This window comes from Mastomys coucha, unplaced genomic scaffold, assembly GCF_008632895.1.
Source record: "Mastomys coucha isolate ucsf_1 unplaced genomic scaffold, UCSF_Mcou_1 pScaffold16, whole genome shotgun sequence".
Classification (NCBI taxonomy): Eukaryota; Metazoa; Chordata; class Mammalia; order Rodentia; family Muridae; genus Mastomys; species Mastomys coucha.
The window spans coordinates 70,852,758-70,876,672 of NW_022196898.1; the positions used below are offsets into that span (position 1 = coordinate 70,852,758).

Here is a 23,915-nt window from a genome sequence, read left to right on the forward strand (position 1 = left end):
CCAAGAATGTAGGATTGGGTGAGCTCTGTAAAAATGAGTGCAGAGAAAACTTCACAGCTTGGAAAAGAACTGAGGGTTAGAAATGGTGAGGTTGAGGGCAAAGAGGCCCAAGAATGTAGGATTGGGTGAGCTCTGTAAAAATGAGTGCAGAGAAAACTAAGGAGCCAGTGGCTGAAGACGCCCCTCATTTAAGGAGGACGTGGGCCAACAGGACCTGAGGTAAGGTGGTGGAAAGTGAGTGTGTGTTCTATAGAACCTAGGAGAAGAGATTATTCCAAACGAGGGCTGTGGGATGGCTCAGTTAGTACACTTCCTGAGTTTTGTCCATAGAACCTACATCAAAAGGCCTGGTTTGGTGGCACATGCTTGTAATTCCAGTACTGGCACAGTAAAGAAAGCTAAGTCCCTGACCAGACTGGACTGTTTGACTAGATCTGGGACAACGGGAGATCCTGTCTCAAAAACAAAGAGGATGTTCCCGAGGAATAACACATACTTAAAGCTGCCTTCTGGCCTTCCTTGCCTACCCCCACTGTGTGTGTGTGTGTGCTTGTACATGTATATATATGTACATGTATGTGTGTATGTATATGCACATGTATGTATGTGTCTGTCTATTTCTCCCACACAGCGGGAGAAATGGAATACCACCACTCTGTCCTTGAAAACTGAAGAGCATGGGTCTCTATCACAGGCATCCCCCTGACTCTATTCAGCTGTGTCCCCTCTCCAATACACCGTAAATGCTTTTTATAGCTTCTGCAGGCTAACAAGCAAATCAGATCGAATATCCTAAAGTGACGAAGATATTTGAATTATTTTCCAAATCTTAGCGGGGTGAGAGGTTTCACATCAATGCACCTGTCATGGCTTTGGGGCTGTGATTTGGGGAAGGAGCACTGGGCCCCTGAGGATGAAGGCTCACCGAAGAGGTTGCTGCTGAAGCAGTGGGGGAGAGAACCTACTGAGGGCAGGATGGAGGGAGGGGAGGGAAGGAGCCTGTTTCCCTGAGACCTGGTGGGAATGGGAGCACAGGGCTAGCAGGAAAAAGGAATGTGGCCCTTCTTCTACACGTGCAGAGATATATTCCAAAAGAGAACAGCTTGGGAGAGCCTGCTAGGAAATCCTTGATGGGACTGAATGGGATGGGTAAAGAGGAATGCAAAGACTTCCCTCCTAGTCACCTTTGCTATGAGCAGAATAAAGCTGGTACTGCTCTGTGTTCAGGGGAATGAGTCTACACCCAGGGGTTTGCCAGAAAACAGAGGGAGACATTTTATAGATGATGAATTTGGGGTAGAAAAGAGATTTTCCTGGACACATCCAGGTCTGGGCTTAACTGAAAAGTTACTCGGTGAGCGTCTGCCTTCTCTGATCTGCTTCGGTCACACCCCAGGCTTTAAAGGACTTTGGCTAAAGGTAAGTCTTTAGGGCCAGTTTGTGTTCTGAAAGATCCAAGAAGAGAAACAGAGGAAGGGGTGAGTGCATAATGCCTTCCAAACACGCAGTGACATTTGGAAAGAGAACTTAGACATGACTGGTACTGGCGGCTGTTCAATCCCATCTCCTCCCTGGTGTCCCGTGAAAGCTATAAAAGGCCAGCTATCCAACGCATCTGGAAATGGACAAGGTCCTACCTGTGGCGACCTCTGTTGGTGGGGTTTCAAGCACAGAGTAGCATTTTTCATCCCTCTTTTCCTCCTTCCCTCCCACTTGCTTCAGGCTTATACTAAAGTTAGCCCCCAAATACGAAGGGGAAAAAGTGAGTGAGCTTACTTTCCTGCCTGATGAGGCCATAGTGGGGATACGTCAGCTGTGAAGAACTCAGTGTCCCAAGATGTGCATAAGGACTCGTACATACGCTCCTGGTGTCTCAGGCTTCATTGTCAGCTATATTTTAATTTAGTGCTTTTAGATTATATACTAGATCTGTTTTTAAAACTAACACTTTAATTCACAGAATAAATTTCTTGCCATACAACTGATTCACCTCTCATGCCTGCCTCAATTTTATCTTATATAAAATCCATGGGCTACACTCTAATAAAAATCTCCATGTCTAAATTAGAGCTGATATCTCAGAAGTGTCTTCTAATCACTTACATTTTAGTCCCGGAATTCCAGTAGTATAACCCTTCCCTGGGTATTTCCTACTTTGGTCAGATCGAGCTCTCCTAAGGCTATGCTGCCCTCAAGTGGTCACATGTAAGAACAACTCACATTTTTGCTTGGATGCAAACTGGGTTTCCAATTTAAGTCCTAAACCAAAGAACTCAAGCCAAGTCAAGGCACTTACTTACATCAGGTCCAAGCTCTGAACACGGCTCCAAGAAGTACAGGGGCAAAATGGCCTACAGCAATAACCACAGCTTGTTTTGCATTTTGGAGCAGTCCCTGATGTTATATGGCTGCAAGGTCAGGATGTGGGAAATGACTGACTCCATTCTGCTGTTAAGGAATCCCTCTCGGGGGACCTCACAAGAATTCATGACATGGTGCTCTGTAATTACAAACTCAGAGAACACAATAAATTTTCCCAAGTGGCCAAAACTCTTGGAAGCTCTGGCCAGGAATCCACATGGGAGGGTCACCAGGGACTTGCCCTATGATGGAGCTCTGTGGGACTTCTTGTAAGTGACCACAGTCAAGGCCTGCTAATGCCTGTAGTCAGCTTCCTCCTTGTTGAGAAAGGAGGCCATGCAATTAGTGTAACAGCAGGCGAAGGCATCTGCTGGGTCCTTCTGCTCATAGATGATGAGATAGGGCATCTGACTAACACAGCAGCCCATCGTGGCACAGAGGATCCAGATGAAAAGGGATAAAATGCATTCTCATGTTCAAGCCAGTCCTGAGGACTATGAAGTTATTGGTTATTAGTAAATGTACCACTGATCCTGATCAGAAGCAACCAAGCTTTTGGGCTCCTGACTGTTCTGTTGGGGAGCACTCTGGGAACTTCTTTTCCTGTGTTGGGGTACAGCTCAGTGACAGAGCATTTGCCTTATATATATAAGGCCTTGGGTCTGGTCCTTAGCATCACAGAGAGAAAATGCTGGCACTAAACTTGGAGGGCACTGTGAAGGAGACGTGGCTCCCCACCATGTTTCTATGCATGGTCCTTGGAAAGCTCATGATTTGTAACTGGTAAAGGAAGAAATCCATCGATAATCCAGAGCAAGATGCGTTTCAAGCAAAGCCTTTGCTAAGCGGGTGTGTGCAAGCTACTAGTAAACTGCTTGGAAGGCTATTAATATTTACTATCATTATTAAACAAAATGCTTAGGGCAGTGATTCTCAACCTCCGGTGAAACTGTCCTGCAGTTTCACGAACCGGGGTTCTGTCTTGACCTAAGGGAGAAAGGGGAACACAGCAGGCATGAGTTGAGTCTCCAGTTGCATGTCTCAGAGCCGAGGCAGAAGGGAGGGACCCAACACTCGGGGTCATGTGTCAGCTATTTACACTATCCACTCCTCTCTCTCTCTCTCTCTCTCTCTCTCTTTCTCTCTCTCTCTCTCTCTCTCACACACACACACACACACACACACACACACACACACACACACACGGATCTAATTTCTAAAGAAGCAGAGTCTTGTGTAAAGTAATTTTTGTTGACATTTCAACCTTTTTTTTTTCAGGTTTTAGAAACGATGGCTTTTTTAAAATCCTTATAATCAGCTTTTAAGTCAAGAGCCATGCTGGCACACCAATGACCTTGTAGAAAGAATACCCATCATTTAAACCCTCAGATTGTGGAAAATCTAGATTCACAAGTCCATTGTGCTCATTTGTCTTCAGATCCTGGATACTTTATTGTGGGGGTTCCCCAAGCCAGGCAGTATAATCTTTGAGATACTCTATTAATAACAGTAATATCCATAAATAGGTGACTCTCCCTAGTTTGTGCAAGTCTCAGCTTTTAAAATGCAGTGTTCCCTTCAGACCACCAGGGGGAAGTGCTGGCAATGTTAATTGACAATCTTAAGCATTCATTGTAATCTGGAAAGAAATTTCTTTTCTTATAAACTGTTTTCTATTTTAAATCACCACAATACATGTAAGAGATCAGGAACACACCTCCTTTTTTTAATCTCAAAAGTATTGAGAAGCCTTACAGAACTTTCAAAGTACAGTGAATTATCTATGTAGCATGTCAGAGACGTATAGTTCAATGTAATATGTGAAACTAAAAAGTACTTAAGAGAAAAATGCTGTACTGGGAACTTGGTCTAAAATGTTCCTAATCTTCCAGCGGCACATGTTACATTCAATTAGTAAAGATTTTAAGAGTTTCAGAGGCTGTCTTAGGCCAACAAGTCTATGCTCACCCCAGCCCCCCTTTAATTGACCTGGAAAGGTCACTGGGACCAGTAACCTGCAGAGGCCAAGATGTCTCCAAACCCTGAGAGCCTCACTCTTCTCGTCCTACAGAGACTTAGCTATGTGTGAATGTATGTGTGCATTTGGCCATAAGATAGTTCAAATTACTAGTGGTTTGATTCAGGAGTCTAATGTTTTGTCATGGTTGAATGGTCAAGGAATTCTCCCTCTCCTGGAAGAGCCAAGAGTGATCAAAATTGTCTGACCTTGGCTCTGCAAAAGTTCATATCCTTAAAAGGGGGAGGCCTGCCATTATGCTGTAGTGGATGCACATGCGCATAGCTGTCCCTCACTGTGCCTGTAGAGACCAGAAGGCAGCTTTCAGGAATTGGTGTTCTTCTCCTACCTTTACATGGATTATGGAGATTGAACTCTGATTGCAAGCCTTGCAGTAAATGACTGCACCATCTTGCTAGCTTACATTTCAAAATTAAAAAAAAAAAAAAAAAAAAAAAAGGCCAGGCAGTGGTGGCGCACGCCTTTAATCCCAGCACTTGGGAGGCAGAGACAGGCGGATTTCTGAGTTTGAGGCCAGCCTAGTCTACAGAGTGAGTTCCAGGACAGACAGGGCTACACAGAGAAATCCTTTCTCACAAAAACAAAAACAAAAACAAAACAAACAAAAAACAAAACAAAACAAAAACAATTTTTTTTAAAAAAAAATTCTGTTCATATCAGGTCAGTATAAGCCAGGTACATCAAAAGTGCGACCCCAAGACCCACGTGTGGTAGTATGTTCCTACAATCCTAGCACTTGGGCAGCTGAGAAGGGAAGATCAAAGTTTGAGGCCAGCCTGGGCAACATAGTGTGCTCGATGCCAGCATGGATTATATAGTAAGGCCCTGTCTCTAAAAGCAAACAAAAGAGGACTGTTAAGAACACCAAACCAAAACACCACCATAAAGGTGGGTCTGTCATCTCCCTTTCTCTCCCACTCTGCCCAACAAAGTAGGTAGGGGACCCTGCTCCCCACAAGGTGTGCAAACCCACACAAATTCAGCTCCTCTGTTTCCTAGAATGCCCCAGGAAGGGATTTTACTAAGCAGGACTGAGAATACACTTGGGCCTTTGCAAAGCCTGGAGAACACGTTCCTCCCTTCCCCCACTGAGTGAGAGGTGTTGATATAACCTTGTAGACTGGAAACCCTGTAGGGGCTTCTGGTTTGACAGTGATCTCTAGGAGAAGTGGAGACTGGAAAATCAGCGGGGCTGGAGCAGCAATGCCAGAGCCCCTCCCTGCCTCCGGACTTGCTCATCAGGCTGGTGCCCAGCAGGTCTGATCAGCATTAGCAACTTCAAGGGCTTCCTGACAATCTCCTGACCCTGACCCTGACCCCGGAGCAAATTCTTTCTTCTTTATAAAACACACATCAGGCTCCTCTTGGCTTCATTTTCTGTAGCTGGCTTTGTTCTAGCTTCTTTTAGCAATCCGAGGGCCAGGCTGAAATCCCAGAGAGATTTCCTCCAAGCCCAAACAAGGGAATGCTCATAGATCTGAAGCCAACACCAGGAACACAGTGCTATCTTATTTACAAGTTAATTCATTGGCTGTTACTCTTTTCCCACTAGAGGGGGAGGGGTACTGATTAGCCACTTGCTAACATGCTACAGGGCACACGGACACACCTAGGGTTTAAGTTGACTAGTTTTTTAACATTGCAGTTTAAGGATTGTTGAAACTCAAATAGGGATAACAGCTGTACGGGCCCTGCTATTATAAACTTTAAATAAAATGCTACATGTTTTATGATGTCTTAAGGACATGGTTAATAGCTAAGGAAATTATCCAGAGAAGTGCCAAAGCCATGAGGGAAAACATAGGCCCTCCCTGGACAGCCGAGATCAGATGCTATTTTATAGCCCTTTTCCTCAGAAGTCAACGGTTCTCTACTAATAGCCTCAAATGGATGATGGGTTGGCCAGAGAAGCTGCCAAACCAACAAGGGCTTGCAAAGGAATCCCACCAAGGATTAGGTCCTGAGCATAACCTATAGAGTGGGAAACGTGAAGCCAGTATGGTCAGATTCCAGGTCCTCATACAGTGAAGGGAAGGTGCTGGTCTGGAAAAGCTTGGCTCAGGGACTGCAGATCTAGATGTCAGCTGCAAGGGTTTAGGGAAGCTCAGTGAAATACCACTCCTCAGGGCTGTCCCTCCCAGAGCACAGAGCAAACAGCAGAGATCAATGCAAAGGATAGGAGGAATGAATGAATTCACCAAGTCTTATAGACTGGGCTATCAGAGGGCTCTAAAGTGAAGCTTGACCACCTACCTCATTGTTTTCTGAAATGCTAATAGCCACCTGTGATGGGAGTGTATTAAGTCACCAAGTTAAGCTCTGCAAACCACCTAATGCTTTGGTTTTTGTTTGTTTGTTTGTTTGTTTGTTTTGAGACAGGGTTTCTCTGTGTAGCCCTGGCTGTCCTGGAACTCACTCTGTAGACCAGGCTGGCCTCGAATTCAGAAATCCGCCTGTCTCTGCCTCCCAAGCGCTGGGATTAAAGGCGTGCGCCACCACCGCCCGGCCAAACAACTTAATGCTAAGTGAAGATTTGTGATTACTATGGCGCAGTAACTAGCTAAGGGACGAGATGCCCCTCTTTTGAAGATCAGTTCCTTAAATACTACCATTTTCTCAGCAAATAGTTCCGAGCTTTGTACTGAAGGACCTACTACTCTGCCACTGGCTTCAAGAATGGCAAGGATGGCATCAATCTATTCAACTTTCAACTTACCTTTTTTTTTTTTTTTTTTTACAGGCTGCACAACTGGGACAAACCAGGCTGGCACTTGCTCAACTTGCAGTCTTCCTTAGAGAACTTGAAGAGGGAGAACTTCCCTCCCTCAGCTGTCAATCTAGCTCTGGGCTGCATGGATATTATATGTATGCCTATATAATACAATTATATATAATGCTTATATATTATGTAAGCATACACACACTATGAGGTTTATGTAATATATATTGCTTAAGTACATATGTACTTATATGCAAAGAAAACCCCTCAGTCCCAAACCAGGGCCATAAAAGAGGCCCAGAGTTTCAAGAACCCTGCAACCCATAAAGATTATGGAATTCCATAAAGCAGCCAACCCTCTTCAGGAGGTCACAGAAATAGATAATCTGGCTTCTCTCTCATCCTGTGGCCCAAAGGTCACAAAACCAAACGAGCCACCTTATCTCCTACCTTGCTATTTATTGTCCCCCTCCCCAGAAAGCAGTTTCTGGGTCTGGCTTCCCCAGGTCTGCCTGCTCTCCATTGTTAAAACCACAGCTGTCTTCTATGGGGAATAGAGACTGGGTCTTGAGCTATGAAAGGCATTTTGGCTCAGCACCAGGGTAGATTAAGGTGAAAAGAAAATGCATCTGAACTGGACTTTGGAGGATTCATGCTAAGGAATACACTAGCAAGCAAGGCTAACATAAAGCTGGAGGCTGGAAGAAAGAGGAAGGCCACTCAGGAACGGGCGTGAGCTGTCAGGGTGGGGAAGGATAGAAGACTGGCAGAGGCTCACACAGGGCAGCGAGAAGGCCCTGCAGCGGTGAAATCAAATGGGCCCGTAACTTGAATGTGCGCTGTGCCATCTGAACTTTATCGCTGTGCTCTCCTGTGATCCAAAAGCTTTCAGTTCAAGTACTTGCAAGACATTATCAGTCTTGTTTGCAGACTGCTCTGTGTGAGAAGAGGTGGGGGGGAGAGAGTGTGTGGGTTGAGTCTGGAAAAGCTTGAACAAAAGAGATAAAAGATCAAGGGCGAGACGTGGAATTCCCCAGAGAGCAGGAAGAGCAAGCTAGAGCTGGTGACACACAGGACAGAACCCTGGGTACTGTCTGGGCCTCCAAGAGGAAAGCCAGAACTCAGGAGGCCAGGAGGCCCTAGCTAGCACCTGGGAAACATGCTTTCTACAAAAAGGTTAACTTTCTTTAGTAAGACCACTGGATTGTAAACTCCCTTGAATGTGCACATTTTCTTGTTTGTAACAATTTTGTATCTCTACAGTGTTAGTTAGTTAGTTAGTTACAGTTTGTTACAGCTAGTTTTTGAATGAATACATGAGTGGCTTTTCCATAGGCCCTTTTTCATTAGAACTACCTTAGATGAGTAAGGAAGAGTCAAATGGGGTAGGGGGAGGGAGAGAAAAGAGGTGATGCAAGAGTGGGGGAGGGAGCAGGGGAGAGAAAGAGAGCAGACAGAAATCCAGAAGGAGACTAGGAGGGGGAGGTTAAGTGTCGAACCAAAAACCTCCTCAGCTAATATCTTTCCTTAATCTAACTTTTTTCCTGTCCTTCTCTTGTCCTGTAAGTTTCCTTTGGGCACCTGCAATATCTGATGGCATTGGGCTGAGTGTCCTCCGAAGCCTGGTAGACAGGCTGAAGGGAGGGCTTCCTCCCCTGCAGATGCTGCAGACACCAGCATAGGCTCCATCCCTCCTCAGGGAGAGCCATCTGACCACCTGACCAGACTTGGAGTAAAAGCACTCACACTCCAACCAAGCACAGAGAAGTTCTGGCATCCGAGCCATTGGATTTTGCCTTAGGGGCAGGGCCTGGGTGAGGGACCAGAGGTTTTTTAGGAAGCCTTGCAAAAAGCTTATTCAAGTTCTTAGGTCAGAGGATCTGCAGACCATAACCCAGCAAGCAAAGCTTTGTGAACTACAGACGCCAGTCATCACGTTAAAATACTAATAAAAATGTCAGTTGAGGTGGGGCAGGGTGGTACATGCCCCCCATCCCTGCACTCCTCCGGGAGACTGAGTTAAAGAGGATTTGCAGGCTTTGAGGCTGGGCTACACTGAAGCCAGCAATAGTCACCTTCCTCCAAACGTAGTCAATGGAAGGAAGGAGGAAGAACTGGTGTTTAAAAAGATTAAACATGGAAACACAAAACACGGGGCCAGGCCTAAATGCATACAGACACGGTATGGAACTATTACTGCTGCTAGAGATGCATTCTGCATATCAGCATAAAAGGTTACTTACTCTCATGGCTTGTATAAATATACCCTTTGTTTAACTCATATTTCTCTTTTTCCCTTTTCTTTCTTTCTTTCTTTCTTCCTTCCTTCCTTCCTTCCTTTCTTTCTTTCCTTCTTTCTTTCTTTCTGTTTGTTTGTTTGTACAGGGATTCTCTAGGTAGCTCAAGGTGGACTCATGCTCATGATCCTCTTGCCTCGGCCTCCAGAGTTCCAAGATGCTAAACCCTTAGATAGGACTAGAACCGACAGTGCGCATACTCACTGTGATGACCTAAGGGCATGTGTGCTTGCCCAGGTGGGAGGGATCTTGATACTTTACTCTCCTACTGACGGAATTGCAAAGGGGCCTCTTTAGAATCAAAAGTAATGCCCCAGTTCTATCTTGAATGTGCTTGGTTTTTTTTTTCACTTTCTCTTCTTTCAAAAGTGGTCCCTGCCTGCCTTATATCTGCATATCATGAGACAAAATATAGCCTCACAATGAAGCCTTCTAACCTGTAGGTACCTTGTAGTTCTTTAGCAATAGTTTCCCCCACGATGTAACTAGGTTCTCAACTTACTCGCCTTCCAATTCTAGACATTGTGGCATGCTTCCAGACTCCAAGGCCAGAATCATGGCTAATGGGCAGTAAGGAGAAGAAGTGTGCGTGTCACCCTCCAGAATTGGGACTTGCCAACCTACTGTGGATTTGCTTGAGAAACCCAAACATGGGCACAATGCTGGAACAGCTTGCGACAGATGGAAGCGTTTGCCAGCTCCTAATGTTGCCACTCATTCTCTGGTTCAGATTTCTCAGCCACTCAAGGACAGGATGAACTGAAACAAAAAAAGACTTCTATGGCTAACACTTTGTAGCACAAAAACAGGTCAGAGTTTTCTAGAAATTCAAATCAATAATGGAGAAGGAGGGGTGGGAGGATTATTCTGGAACCCTTCGTAGTTACAAACATTTTTGTAGCAGAATTAAACATTTTTAGGAGGTATGACAGAGATATTTTCATTATATTATCCCAGTTGTCCCTCCTGCCTTTGTTTACTTTCTTCTTTTAAATTTATAGCTGAATTAATTTTTGCATTGCCAGAAATGAGTTGTTCCCAGGTGAGTGACAGGAACATTGACCTTAACACAAGAGCGCAGACTATCCAAGATCCATCAGCACTGTCCTGACAGAGTGACGGTCTTCTCTCTGTCAGTAAGTGGGACTTCAAACTCTGTTACATCATGTTTCCTTTTCTAATCATTTTATATATTTTTTTAAAAAATGGTTCCTCTTTATTCTCTAACTCCTATCGATATATTCTTCAGGGTAAACCTGTGACTTTTCTCCTTAAAAACAGTTTCCCAGGGTCCAGATAGATGCCTCGGTGGTCAAGATCCACAGTGCTCTTGCAGAAGACCGGGATGTGACTTCCAACACCCATATTAGGTGGCTCACAACCATCTGCGAAGTCCAGCTCTCCAGATGCTTTCTTCTGGCCTCCCTAGGAAACCTGTACTCATGAGCACAAACCCCCAAAGAGACAACAACTCTTTCAGCAGAGCTAATGCTCAGACAGAGGATGCGCCAGAAAAGCCAGAGAGGGAACAAACATTGCTTCTCTAATGCCACACCACGACACGGTTTTCGATAGCAAACATTTGAGGAGTAATTACCCTTTGTTTTATAACTGTATGTCTGGAATTTGAAAGAGAAGGGTTTATTGAACACCGACCCTGTGGCTGGTATCGGTCCAGATGAAGGCAATTTAAGAGCAGAAGCTAAGTACAAACCCATGACCTACAAGATGGCATATCAATTAGGAAGCATATAGAAGGTGATAGAGTAACCAGAGGTCAGAGGTAGATGCTGTCTTAGTCAAGCGGTTGGGTAGTAAGTGCCTCTTCGAAGAGATCATACTTGTATCAACACTCCTTTGTGGGGGAGAGAGCCCCAACTGATAACCACCATTATAGTCGAACATAAGCAATATGAAAGTAACTATCGGTTTGAGGTACTATTGGAAGATGTTAGGCATGGCGATAACACAGAGTGAAGTTTCTAGGAAGTTTCTAGGAAGTTTCCAAAGACACCTTCTGTGGAGAGAGGGATGGGGAGGCAGCAGAACTGGTAGGCCATCAGAAGCCTGTGGTGGTTGTGATGGACTAACGTGGTACCCAAGAGGATTCATCTAGAAATTAAGAGGATAGTGCCAAAGAAAAGAATTAAGCATGAAGTCAGGTGGAAATGGAAGTACTTTTTATTCGTGATGAAGACTTGGAAGGGGACTCACAGGTGTGGCAGGTGAAGATCAAGAGTTCTCTCGGCTAAACCAAGATTGCTGAGTCAGCCCAGGAGAGAGAAGAGGTAGGGGGTTCCGGGTGCGAGCGTGGCACTCTGAAGGGGCAAGATTGGAGACCTGAGCTAGCAATGTATCAATTTGATGGGATTAGGCAAATATATGTGGGTTCTAGCAGAAACTCTAGGTCTAGGTGTTAGTGGGACCGTGCTCCTTCTGTGCTTTGGGGGAGAAAACCCACACCTTGCTTCCTTTAGCTCCTGAGAGCTGCGTGAGATTTTTCACTTGTGGTCTTACAAACATGTCTCTTTACTCTCAACCTCTCTGGTCACCCTCCTCCTCCTCCTGTTTATGGGACTCCCAGTATCTTTCAAGGACAACCTGTCACTAGATTTTATGATCCACTTGAACATTGCAGAGGCTCTTCATCTTGAATTAACTTCATCAAATCCGCAAAGCTGTCTTTTCCCCAAGTAACACAGACTCTTGAAATTGAATGTCTCTGTGGGTCTCCATTCAGCCCACTAGGGGGCAGTGTGTCTCCTTGAGGCAAAAGAGCCAGGAGACTCCAGCAGAGAGAAATTGGGCACAGGAGCGAAGCTGGGCAGTGCAGGGCTCGAAGATGACCAGAGAAAGGGCCTGGCGTTCATGTTTCTTTTGTATTTACTGAATTTCTTTTATACTGGAGTTGGCCCCTGAGTGTACTAAATATTCTTTGAACTAATGTTTCTGATGACCTTGAAAGGCCTGTTGCTCTCTCCTGTACCTGCCTTGGGATTAGGGAAACATTGCTGTCTAATCATTCGCACATTTTTTTTTCTCTAGGTGAACACATGGAAAGAGCAAGGGAAAAAATAACTTGTTTCATTCTGTGCCAAGTTTTTAACATAATAGCAACCATCACTCTTCTCTGCCTTTCTCCAGTCTACAAAGGGGCTAACATTTGAAACCTATTTAGCAATTTTTTCTGGAGCTTACAAAAGACTTCCAAAGTTATATTTGGGGTTCGATTTGTCGGTGAAGGGAAAGGGGTGGAGGGTAGTGATTTCTCCCCGATAGAGAAAGAGAATCTGTCTTGCAGTTAGCCCATCCTGCCTAGGGAAAGGAAACCGATGTCCATCTGAACCTGTTGTCATAGTTACGGATTGTGTGCTGAAATGAAACACTATGACCAAAGCAACTTGAGAGAAAAGGTTTATTTGGTTCACACTTCTACATCACTGTTCATCATTGATGGAAGTCAGGACAGAAACTCAAGCAGGGCAGGAACTTGAAGACAGAAGCTGATGGAGAGGCCATGGAGGAGTGCTGTTTACTGGCTTGCTCATCCTCCTTTCTTATAGAACCCTGGACTACCAGGCCAAGGGTATCCCCACCCACAATGGGCTGGGCCCTCCCCCATTAACCACTAATTAAGAAAATGCCCTTCAGGCTTGCCTAAAGCCCAGTCTGATCTCCATAAGTTTATCACTTAGAGATAAACTGATACGCATAAGTAAAAATGTTTGAGTAGAAATATATCACTTGATAATGTAAAAGTTAGTACTTTGGAAACATATTTAAAATAAAAGTAAACTTGAATGTGTGACCTCAGAATGCAGCCACACTCATTCTCCTGCACTGCTGACCAGTCAGACCATTTTAATGGCCAGGCAGGCATGGGAAGATTTGCCCTTAAAAATATCTAGGAGACTGGAGACAGTGCATCCCTAGAGCTTGTTGGCGAGCCTGTCTAGGTGAAATGGAGTGCTCCAGGGTCTGTGAGAGAGCCTGTCTTAGGAAAGAAGGTGGAGAGCAATCAAGGAAGACCATCGGTCAAGACTGACAGATTGATGTGCACACACATACCCACACACACACAAACACACACACATATACACATACACAAATATACACACACATACACAAATACATACACATACAGAGATACACAAATATACATACAAATACACATGTACACACAAACACACACACAAATCCACAAACACACATATACACATAAATACACACATACACATATGCAAATATATACACAAATACACACACATACATGAATATACATACATACACAAACACAAATATATATACACAAATACATATACAAATTTACACATATATACACAAACATACACACACACACACACACAGGAGTTTAGAAACAGATTCATACAGCAAGAATTCTAGGATAGCCATTTGAAGAGTTTGATGGTTTGAATAGGAATGGCCCTTATAGGTTCATATAGGTTTGGCCTTGTTGGAATAGGTGTGGCCTTACTGGAAGAAATGTGCCACTAGGGGTGGGTTTTCAAACAAAAGTCCATCTCACGTGCACACACACACACACACACACACACACACACACTCCTCTGTATGTGCGCCAGGATCCTACCCCAATGTTGAGTTGTCTCTTCCCAGCCATAGGACAGTGACTAAGAGGAACTTTGAGTTTTCTTCTCCTAAGTCAGTAGTCTGACTTCCAGATGGGACAGGATGACCCACACAGGGTGTTCCTGAGATGGCTGGAGGCTGCAGGGAGAGCTCAGAGAACTTTCTGTGATTCTCTTGTTTACACAAGCATGGATGAGTTATGGGCAGAGGAACTCCGGATCCCTCTCACATTCACTAGATGGACTGCACAAACTGCAGACTTGTACATTTGACTTTCCCACCTCCCTCTCCCTCCCTCACATCTACCAACCTGCCACAGTCTAAGGGACAAAGAAAGCTCCTTATGACTAGCTAGGTCCTTAAGCCTCCCAAGCAAGTATGACATTTTTTTCAGTAATGGATTTTCAATTAATTAACCTTGTTTACAAAGTGAAAGGTAAGTATATTTCATACTTACAGTCAAGTGATTTAAATTAGTACAGCTTATCTCAAAATATTTATTTTCAGACTATTTCTAAGGTACCGGGTATCCAAGCACTGCTGATGAGCCATATCCATGGCCCCTACTGTGTCTGAAATATTAAATTTCACTTGTACTTTCCCCAAGCTGACCTCCTCCACCAATCTGCCCAGAGTACAGGGATCATACCACAGCCATGGTGAGGACGATCAGTAGATGGGCTAATGGGAAGGCAACATTCACATAATTTTAAAGACGTGAACAGGATGGAAACGATGCCCACCATTCAAGAAGGGCCAAGAGCACAGAGCCTTGAAAAAAGTTAAAACAGAAGCATTGAGGATTGCTGAGGCCAAGAAAAAATATGCGAATTGCCAATCTCTGCACGTCCAACAAGAGCGCCTTTGTGTGAGTCCAGAGTTAGCTCATTGCCCCTTCCTGCTCTCTGCAGAAGTTCAGGATGTTTGGGCAATACACACTGTAACACGTTCTAGGCATTTCCCATCAGGCTTGGACAGTCCTGGGTTCCAGTTCAGCCACTGTGGCCTACTCCCTCTGAGATGGGAACGCGTCTTTGTTCCTTCTAAGACCCTCTCCATTCAACTGCAAATCAGAAGTAACCACGCTTGCTCAGTCACAGACAGGTTTGTGGGAGGATGGGCCGAGAAGGAACCACACATGCTCAATCACAGACAGGTTTGTAGGAGGACATGACTGCCAATGGGCCGAGAAGGAACCACGCATGCTCAGTCATAGACAGGTTTGTGGGAGGACGTGACTGCCAATAGGCCGAGAAGGAGCTTGAAGGTATGAAACATTTTATAAAATAAAAAAAGGGATCAGGGTTGAGATCCGGCACGGGCTACAGTCTCGTGATCAAGAAGGATAACTGGTATCCGTCCAACTCCTTAAAATAACGGAAGAGCTCCTGTGTCTTTAGTGTGTTCCACAGGTAGAGTGCTTAACAATCGTCTTTGATATAAAGCATTACTTTGTCTTTCCAGTTTAAGAAAATAAAGTTACAATTCTGGTAAATGGAGCAGAGACTCAAGCCTGGATCTGAGGCCCAAGGCTCACACATGAGCTCATACTGAAGATCGGGGAGATGGGAAACGTCCCTCCTGGAGGTGTGATGATGGAATCTAGCCAGTTTTCTCTGCACTGGCTCTCAAGACCCTTTGGCTATCAAAAGCACCTAGGGAGAGTTCTGCATTGGAAGGTCACGTGACTTCCCCCAGGGAGGAGGTGCCTGAGTTTGTGGAGACCTGTTATATGGAAAACCTGTAATTGTGGAAGAGATTCTTCAGGATCCCTTGGGGACCCATGACGTGCGTGCGCGTGTACTGCGTACTCCTCTCATCTCTGCCTCTCATTCCACCGTAGAGGTGCTGAGACTATAGATGTGTCTTGCTGCATCCAGTTTTCTTCAGTTTTGTTTTGTTTTGATTTGAATGTGAGTTCAGGAGACGGAACTTAGATCACTGGGCTTGCATGGTTCGTGCTTCTACACAGTGAGCTAAATACCTGTCCCCCTTAGTTAATTAATTAACTAGTTAATTAATTGACTGCTTTACGAAAGAGACTTCCTCTTTTAGTTGTTTAGAATATTTTTTTATCTATTCCTTGGCAATTCCTTACATGTAAACAGTGCATTTTGAGTGTATGAACCCCTCCCTTCAGACCCCTCAGGACGCCCACTTCTTCCTTCCCACTGCTCTCAGAAGCCCCCTAGTTCCTCTCACCTACTGTTCCCCAGCACCTCACTGCCCTCTCCAGTTGTCAGCCACCCTCTTTTTGTTGTAACAATCCCTTGAGTCCAATTAGTACTGCCCCCTGGGATGATGACTGATACGGTTGGCTTGATTTTAAACAGGTAGCCATAACTGCAGTGGCTAAACTGAGTTCCTGTAGCCCAGGCTAACTTGAACTCATTATATAACTGAGGATGACCTTCAACTCCTCATTCTTCTCGTCCCAATGGTTGGAATTACTGGACTATACCACCACGCCTGGTTTGTATTACTTATTTGTTTGTTTATTTGGGGAAGGGGTTGTGGGGTTTTTTGATGATGGCTTATGATTTGTAGCCCAAGCTGGCGTCAAACTTGTGATTGATCCTCCTGCCTCCACTTCCTGAGTTCTAGAAATTACAGAAGTGCACCACTATTCTCTGCTTTATTTTCTGTGTTCTTCTTTGCCTGTGCCTGGGACCTCACTGTGACTGCCTTCCCAAGCTTGGCCAATCCTTGGCAAGAGCAAAGCGGATAGCTATTAGCATGCCTCTCCTAAACTATGGCAGGTTCAGCTAAATTCCTGTCAGCGGCCAACCGAAAGCTGCTCTCTTAGGATGTGGTGGGAACTTGCGGATCTGGGTGGGACCTTCCTAAAAGACACAGGCGGATGGGGGAGTGACCCTAGAGGTTGCACCTTGCTTTTCATTTGCCAGGAAGTGGACAGACTCCTCCTCCCTGATCCTCTCCCGCTGCCAGAACATTCAGTCCAACAGCACTAGGACAAGCAACCATAAACCGAAGGCAACCGAAGCCTCAGAAATGGGAACAAAACTCAGTCTTGCCTTCGCTCAATTGTTGCTGTCAGATATCTTGTCACAGTGACTGTGACAAGAAAAGTAATGGATACAGAGCCAACCACGAACGGATTTCTTCACTGTCCCCTATCTGACTCTTAATCTCCAAGAGGCAATATGCCTTTGCCTCCACATTCCTGTGCCTACTGGATAGCCAAGGGACCACTGGACACCCTGCTGGTCAGAAGTACTCAGACAATCCAGTCTGAAACCTACTGGGCAGCTCATCTGCTCTGCCCACTCCCTTTTACTACAAAGCCCCTGCACATTCCTTCCCGCCTCCCCTTTGACAGGCCTGGGCTTCCCGGTGGGTCCTGTGTGGTACCACGTGCCCCTCCTTGAGGAAACCTGAGAAAGAACCCATCTTCCCAATGGCAGCTGCTTCCTAATCTGTTGCCCCCCCCCTCATACCATAGCAAAACAAAACCCTCTGGGGTTAAATATTTTAAAGCAAACCTATCCTTTCGCAAGTAGCAAAAGATAATCTGCGGCTGTTGGTCCTTAGGTATACTTGCTTGTTGGTGCGGGTGTTGTGCCCTAAAACTGGTTGTTGTTTGGTTTCGTTTCTGATTTCTTTGTGGTGCAGGCTATGACAGGATTTCTAACAGGATAAGCAAGTCCTTTAGCACTGAGCTATGTACCTCGAGACTTCTTAAGATATTTTATTGCAAATTAACGGGTTTATAATTCACTAAGATTCTTTACAAAAGCAGTATTGTCGAGAACAGAACTGCTTCTTTCCAAACTCGTTTAAATGTATCTGATAAGTGTCTGGCTTGAAAAAAAGTTGCAAAGAAGTTGAAAAACGTTTGATCTCTTTACAGCTTCAAAATGAACATTTTGTTAGCCTCATCAAGACAGGAATTTTCATTGTAAAATGAGATAAATAAACCTGAGGCCAGAGCCAAAGAAGAATAAAATTGTGATGAACTCTGGAGGAAGCAGCAGAGTGCTGGGAACAAACTCAAACACAGGTGACTGGTTCTCATCTACTGCAGTAGAATCCAAAGATGCTGCTCCCGCTAGACATCGCTAGATAGATTCCCAGTGTACTTGGAGATGAACAACAGCCTTATCCTTTTATTCATTATTACTTTTTGGAGATTCCTTGGAGATATTTTTAAATATCCTCTACCCCCAACCCACACAATGCAATCCTAATGCTACAGATAAACTATACAAATTCGGAAACTCACAAACCACCTTGATCACCAGTTTTTTTCACTGTCAAGTACCAAATTTCCACGGAAGATGGGGGAGCACCACACCCTTGTTGCCAATATATTTATGGGGTTATCAAATGTCCAAGTCCTGAGTGTACGTCGGAGCTGGAAAGCTCAGTAACAAGGTCTTCAGCAGTTTTACATGGTTTGTCTGAGGTGAGGCTCTGGATGGCTTGCTTCAAACTCACTGGTGTGTCCCATGACGTTCCTTCAGTCCCAAGCAGACAGAGCAATGCGGGTGTCTCCCTGGCACTTCTAGCCTCTGCCAGTTAGCTTAGTAACTTGAAATGGCATCTGTTCTCTGCCTGCAGACTGCCACGATGTGCCGGTTTGGCGGCATCACTCATATTTAGGTGGGTTTCTCATACGCACAAGAAATAAGTATGGTAAAGAAAATAGTTGTGGCATATGAAGAGAAAGCAGGCAAAGACTATGATCCTAGGGACATAGTATTTGGAGAAGGATAATCACTTTGGGGCTAGAGGTCCAGGAGAGGGACATGCCCATTTTGAAGCCTCGGTACAGGGCTTTCTCTCTGTACTTTGCTCAATGCAGGACCAGCTGTGGGCAAAATGGTAGCTCTTCGGTATATGTTAGTCCCTGGGCATGCAGCATCAGCACAGTGTTGGAACTTGTTGGAACAGTAAATTATCCTCCTCCTGGACTTGAGTTCGAAGTGCAGGGGCAGCAGCCCTTGCTTGCCCAAGCCCTTGCTTGCATCTCAGCAAGCAAGCCGAGCCTGGTGATTCTGCCACGTTCCCAACCTGTGGTGGGGACAGGTCCCAGCGTCGTCCTTCCCAGATGCTCTTCATCCTTAAGAATGTCGACTGCAGGTTTTCCATGCACGCCTGGCTAATTGGTTCTTCCTTCTGTTCTCATGAGCCAAGATATTAACAGCTTGGATCTTGTTGGTGTAATCAGCAAGTTTTAAAGCTCTGGTCTTATTAACCACCTTCAGAATTCTCCCTTGAGACCATCAAAACCATGTGTGTGAAACCGCTTCTTTCTGCAAACGCTGTAGGAAAAGAAAAGCCTTCCCCTTTTCTTTACAGAGTTACTGAGCTAAGGAATCTTCCCGTAGAGTCATTACAAGCAATTAAAATTATACATTTATTTTAAAATCAAGCATTAATCAAAACCATTAAATGATCATGGCATTGAGCCACAAAGGTCATTTAGACAATAGTGATGCTATTGCCACTTGCTATTGTAATTCCTGAGTTACACTCTCCTTTAAAATCACACATACACACACACACACACACACATATATGCACACATGCACACACATGTACACACACAAACATGCACACACATATGCACACACATGCCCATACACATATGCACATACACACACATGTGCGCGTGCACACACACATGCACACACATGTACACACAGGTACACACATGCACATACACATATGCACATACACACACAAACACAATGCTATGAAAGCGCTTCCTGTCAAGACTAGAAACACATCCCACACTCCGGAATTAAACTACTCAAATGCCTTAAGTTGTTTTTCATTGTGCTTTTATGCCCCACATGGTTCAGAATTGCCTTTTAGCAAGGAGGAAAATTTACAGAGTATGATGATTACTCTGAGTGCGGCTTTATTAATGTAATTTAGGTCCTGCTCTCCTGGGAGCAGAAGGCCTGAAGACCGCAGAATACAGATCAGAGTTTATGGCAGTAAACTTCCCTCAGGTGGCTTTAATCAGATAGAAGAGGGCTGGAGCTAAGGGCCATCCACCCTTCTGCACTAAAGAGAAAATGCTGCTTTCAACAAGGCTCAGGCTGCTGACACAAACATGTTTAGAAAATAATTCTGTACCAGAATCCAGACACAGAAACAAGGCACTTTGTCCCATCATCCACATGGAGGGAAGGGGAAGGTGGCACCGTGTCTCATTGCCCATAAAAGGCAACACAACGCTGCCTGCGACCTTACTGTTCAAATATACATTATGCCTGATGTAAACCATTCCCCTCATCTGGCTATCAAAGAGTAATACAGAGATGACAGAAGCGTATCACCAGACACTCCTCAGTATACTTAAAGATGCGTTACGCCTATCAGATGACAAGTAGCCGCATAACTGAAAAACTCCAAATTTCTCTCCAGAGGAATGAGGAGAGTATTTGTTTCAAAAAGTGTTTCAAAACAACCCAACTGACCAATTCAAAGACACAATCGATCAATCCAAGAGCTGGATCCCAACACCTGACTGAGGTTTACAGCAAAATGGAAAACGTTTAAAGTACGTATTCATTCATTCATTCATTCATTCATTCATTCAATATGTGTGTGTGTGTGTGTGTGTGTGTGCATGTGTGCATGTGCGTGGGTGGGAGTGGCTGAGGGAGAAGTGTAACTTTTGTAGGTTGATTTTCTCCTCCTATTATCTGGGAACTAAATTTGGGTCGTCTAGCTTTAATGGCAAAAGCCTCTATCCCCTGAGCCCTCTCAATGGCCCTCGGAAAACTTTTTCTTAAGTTTGCTCTTAAAATACTCAGTACACTCTCTGAGACCTTTTACACAAGAAATTAGGAAAGAGAAAAGAGAGCATGCTCCATTCTCTTTATGTGGAGGATTTGAAATGCAAGACAAGAATCACGAGGGAGACCAACAGACCACGTGTGAGTTCCCAGGATTTTACAGTCTTGAGCACACTGAAGAAGTAAAATCAGTCAGCTCCCTAAGGAGAGTTCAGAGATTATAAAGGGGGGTGGGGCTTAACATGTGGTGAAATGAGGAAGCAGACGTGCACAGCATGCTGGTCAGCAAGATCCTTGCCGCTCTGTGGAGATGTCCTCTCTTCCTCTATCTCTCTCTGTGTGTCTCTTTCTCAGTCTGTCTCTCTGTATATGTCTCTGTCTGTGTGCATCTCTGTCTCTTTTTATCTCCTCGTGTCTGTCTCTGTGTGTGTGTCTCTTTCTCTGTCTCTCTCTGTCTCTTTCTCTCTATCCCTCCCTTCTTCCCTCCCTCCTTCCCTCCTTCCCTCCCTCTAGAGTTCTACAACTGGGCCACAGACCATAGAAGCCACTGGCATCTCCCCCTCATCTGTGAGCGGCATTGTGAGCTGCCTGTGCTCAGGAAGCAGAACATCCTGAACCCTCACTCTGGCAGGAGAGTGCTGGTTTTGTTTGATGTCTTACCTTTCTTCATAAACCCTCAAAGTCAGATCTGAAGCGCACGAAACCATAACCACCGCGGTGGAATACATATTTTTATTTTAAGGACATCTGGACCTACTTAGAGATTTTTGTGTGGGAAACTTTGTAGATGGAGGCCCCTTTCCTCTTCCTCCTTTACCTTCCATCTGCCGACCTCTGGCTGGCCAGCAGTGGGATGCTGACACACTCTCTCTCTCCTGCCTGAGAATGGGCACAGCTTGTCTTTTCTGAGTATTTTTCTAACTGTGACCAAGAAAGTTTTGAAATGAGAGAAACAGCCATGCTACCTGCCTTTCCTGTCCAGTTACACACAATAAAGAATGATGCCTTATGGTGAGTTTAACAGATACGTAAGATCAAAATACAACAACATTTTTGGAGATTGTATAGCGCTGTCAGATAGACCACATAAAATCGCTAACGAAGGAAATGGTCATTGCTTTCTTGAATAAGGTCATTGGTTGCTAGCATCAAAAGAAATACAGGTGCAACAAATTAAAATTAAAAATTAAAAGGAGGTCCGTACTATTCTTCGTGTGTGTTTCTGTGATTATTGGTTGGAATGCATCCTGAATCATCATGAGAAAATAGGTCTGACTCTACCTTGAACCAGCACAAACTGGCAAGTTGTTCAATACTGTTCTGGCTACCCAAGCTGCTCCGTGGCTCTTCCTGTGGTCTGTCTGTCTGTGTCTTTACTAATGTGAGGCTTCTGCTTTTAGCATGGATCCTGGATCCCCAGATCCTGGAGGATGAGATAAGTAAGTGTCCCCATTGCCCAGAACTAAGGAGTTTTCCAAGATGGAGGACTTTCATTTCAAAGTCAGGACAGTTCTGGGCAGATTGCACACAGGGAATTTGGTAGGTTTTTGAGAATAGATTGTAGCTTGATTCTCATGAATTCATCTGTTGGAACAGTAACTTGTGGCAGCTATACTTACTGAGTGCTTGATTTGACACACAAAAAGCGGTCCTAAACTTAGGATTATAGAGTCAAAGTAAAGCTGGTACCTGGCCAAAGAAACTGAAGAGCAGCATAATTCCTTGTCTAATCTGGGGATGATCAGATTTTTAATTTGTGACATCATGGCTTAAAAGTTAAACATTAACATTTTTTTCTCCTCTAGCAATGGTGCTTAGGAGTAGTCGGAGTGTCCAGCATTTGATGTACTGTCGTAAACTTCCCTTTGTTAGAGCCTAAAACTAGGCTTGACCTGTTCTGTAGCCCTGCAATAGAACTGCTTACACTTATCCAAGAAAGTCAGGAAATACCAAAACTGTAAGTGGTGTGTGCCCAGACAGACGTTTAAGAGTTTGTGCTGAGAGATCTAACGTCCTCATGAGAGTGTTTAAACCAACACAAAGCATGCCAGCAGAGCTGCAGTGGTTCCATGGGATAAAATGGGTGTGAGCCAGGACCAAGTGTCCTTTCCCTGTTGAGGAGCTGAAAATGTTGTGGACTTGTCAAAGGTACAAGCCCAGTGTCCAAAATCTAAATAAGCTAAGTCACAGCACGAAGCTAGAAAGGAACAAATCAAGTCTTGCTCTATGCAAAAAGAAAGAAAAAACTATTAAACATAAAGTTCAGCAGGATGGACCAGTAAGACTGGCCACCTGAGCTCAGTCCCAGGAACGCATGATATGGTCCATACATCTCCACCAGTGTATGCATAATAAATAATAAACAGACTTTCATATTTTAAATGTCAAGAAAAGAAAGGGTGCAATGAGGTCTATCTTAAATATTCTCTCTGCAGAAAAAAGGTTTGCTTTTAAACAAACTCCGGATTCTTTCCAGACATGCACACAACACTGAAAGCCATGTGCTATCGAGTGATGTTTTGCAAACACATATCAGTGTTTCATTTCTCCTGTACACGGTCACCCAGAGAGATGATGGCAAGGGGCGGGGGCAGCTCTAAAACTCCTCAGGTGCCCTCCTAGGGCACAATAGCTTAATTTACAATCTGTTCTCAATCTTAATAAAGATGTGTCAAGAAGTCAAGAACACTTTCTTTACTCACCTCATGTAAGGCCACACAACTTATTTTTTCCCTTCCTAAAGCAAAATTCCTACCTCAGAGGACAGTATTTGTTAGTACCAATGAGGATAAAAGAATGCAGGCACTACGGCCAGTCCTCATGAAGGCACTTCAGCCAGTGATCAGAGGTAGAAAGCATTGCTTTGAGGAACGGTGGCCTGTCTACATAAGAGAACTTCAGTTTCAGGGTTAGAGAGATGCCTCAGTGGTTAAGAGTATGTGAGGACCTGGGTTCAATTCCTAGACCTGTAACTGGCAGCTCACATTTACCTGTAACTCCTTCTCCAGGGGATCTGATGCCCTCTTCTGGCCTCCACGGGCACCAGAATACACAGACACACAGACACACAGACACACAGACACACAATCTTTTTTTTTTTTTATTTTAGATATTTTCTT

General features: G+C 44.5%; 1 protein-coding gene across 3 annotated transcripts in view; it reads right to left on the reverse strand.

Moving 5' to 3' along the window:
• The window catches only part of Synpo2 (synaptopodin 2), a 156,134-nt gene that overhangs the window by 82,021 nt on the left and 50,198 nt on the right, over positions 1–23,915 (reverse strand). Inside the window, exon 1 of one of the 3 annotated variants that reach the window (XM_031375350.1) lies at positions 1,638–1,703. The exons of the other annotated variants lie outside the window; for them this stretch is intronic. Within the exon in view, the coding sequence (XP_031231210.1) occupies positions 1,638–1,688 (51 nt within the window). The 5' untranslated portion in view covers positions 1,689–1,703. Of the gene's footprint in view, positions 1–1,637; positions 1,704–23,915 lie in introns of those variants that run through there. 3 annotated transcript variants of the gene reach the window in all.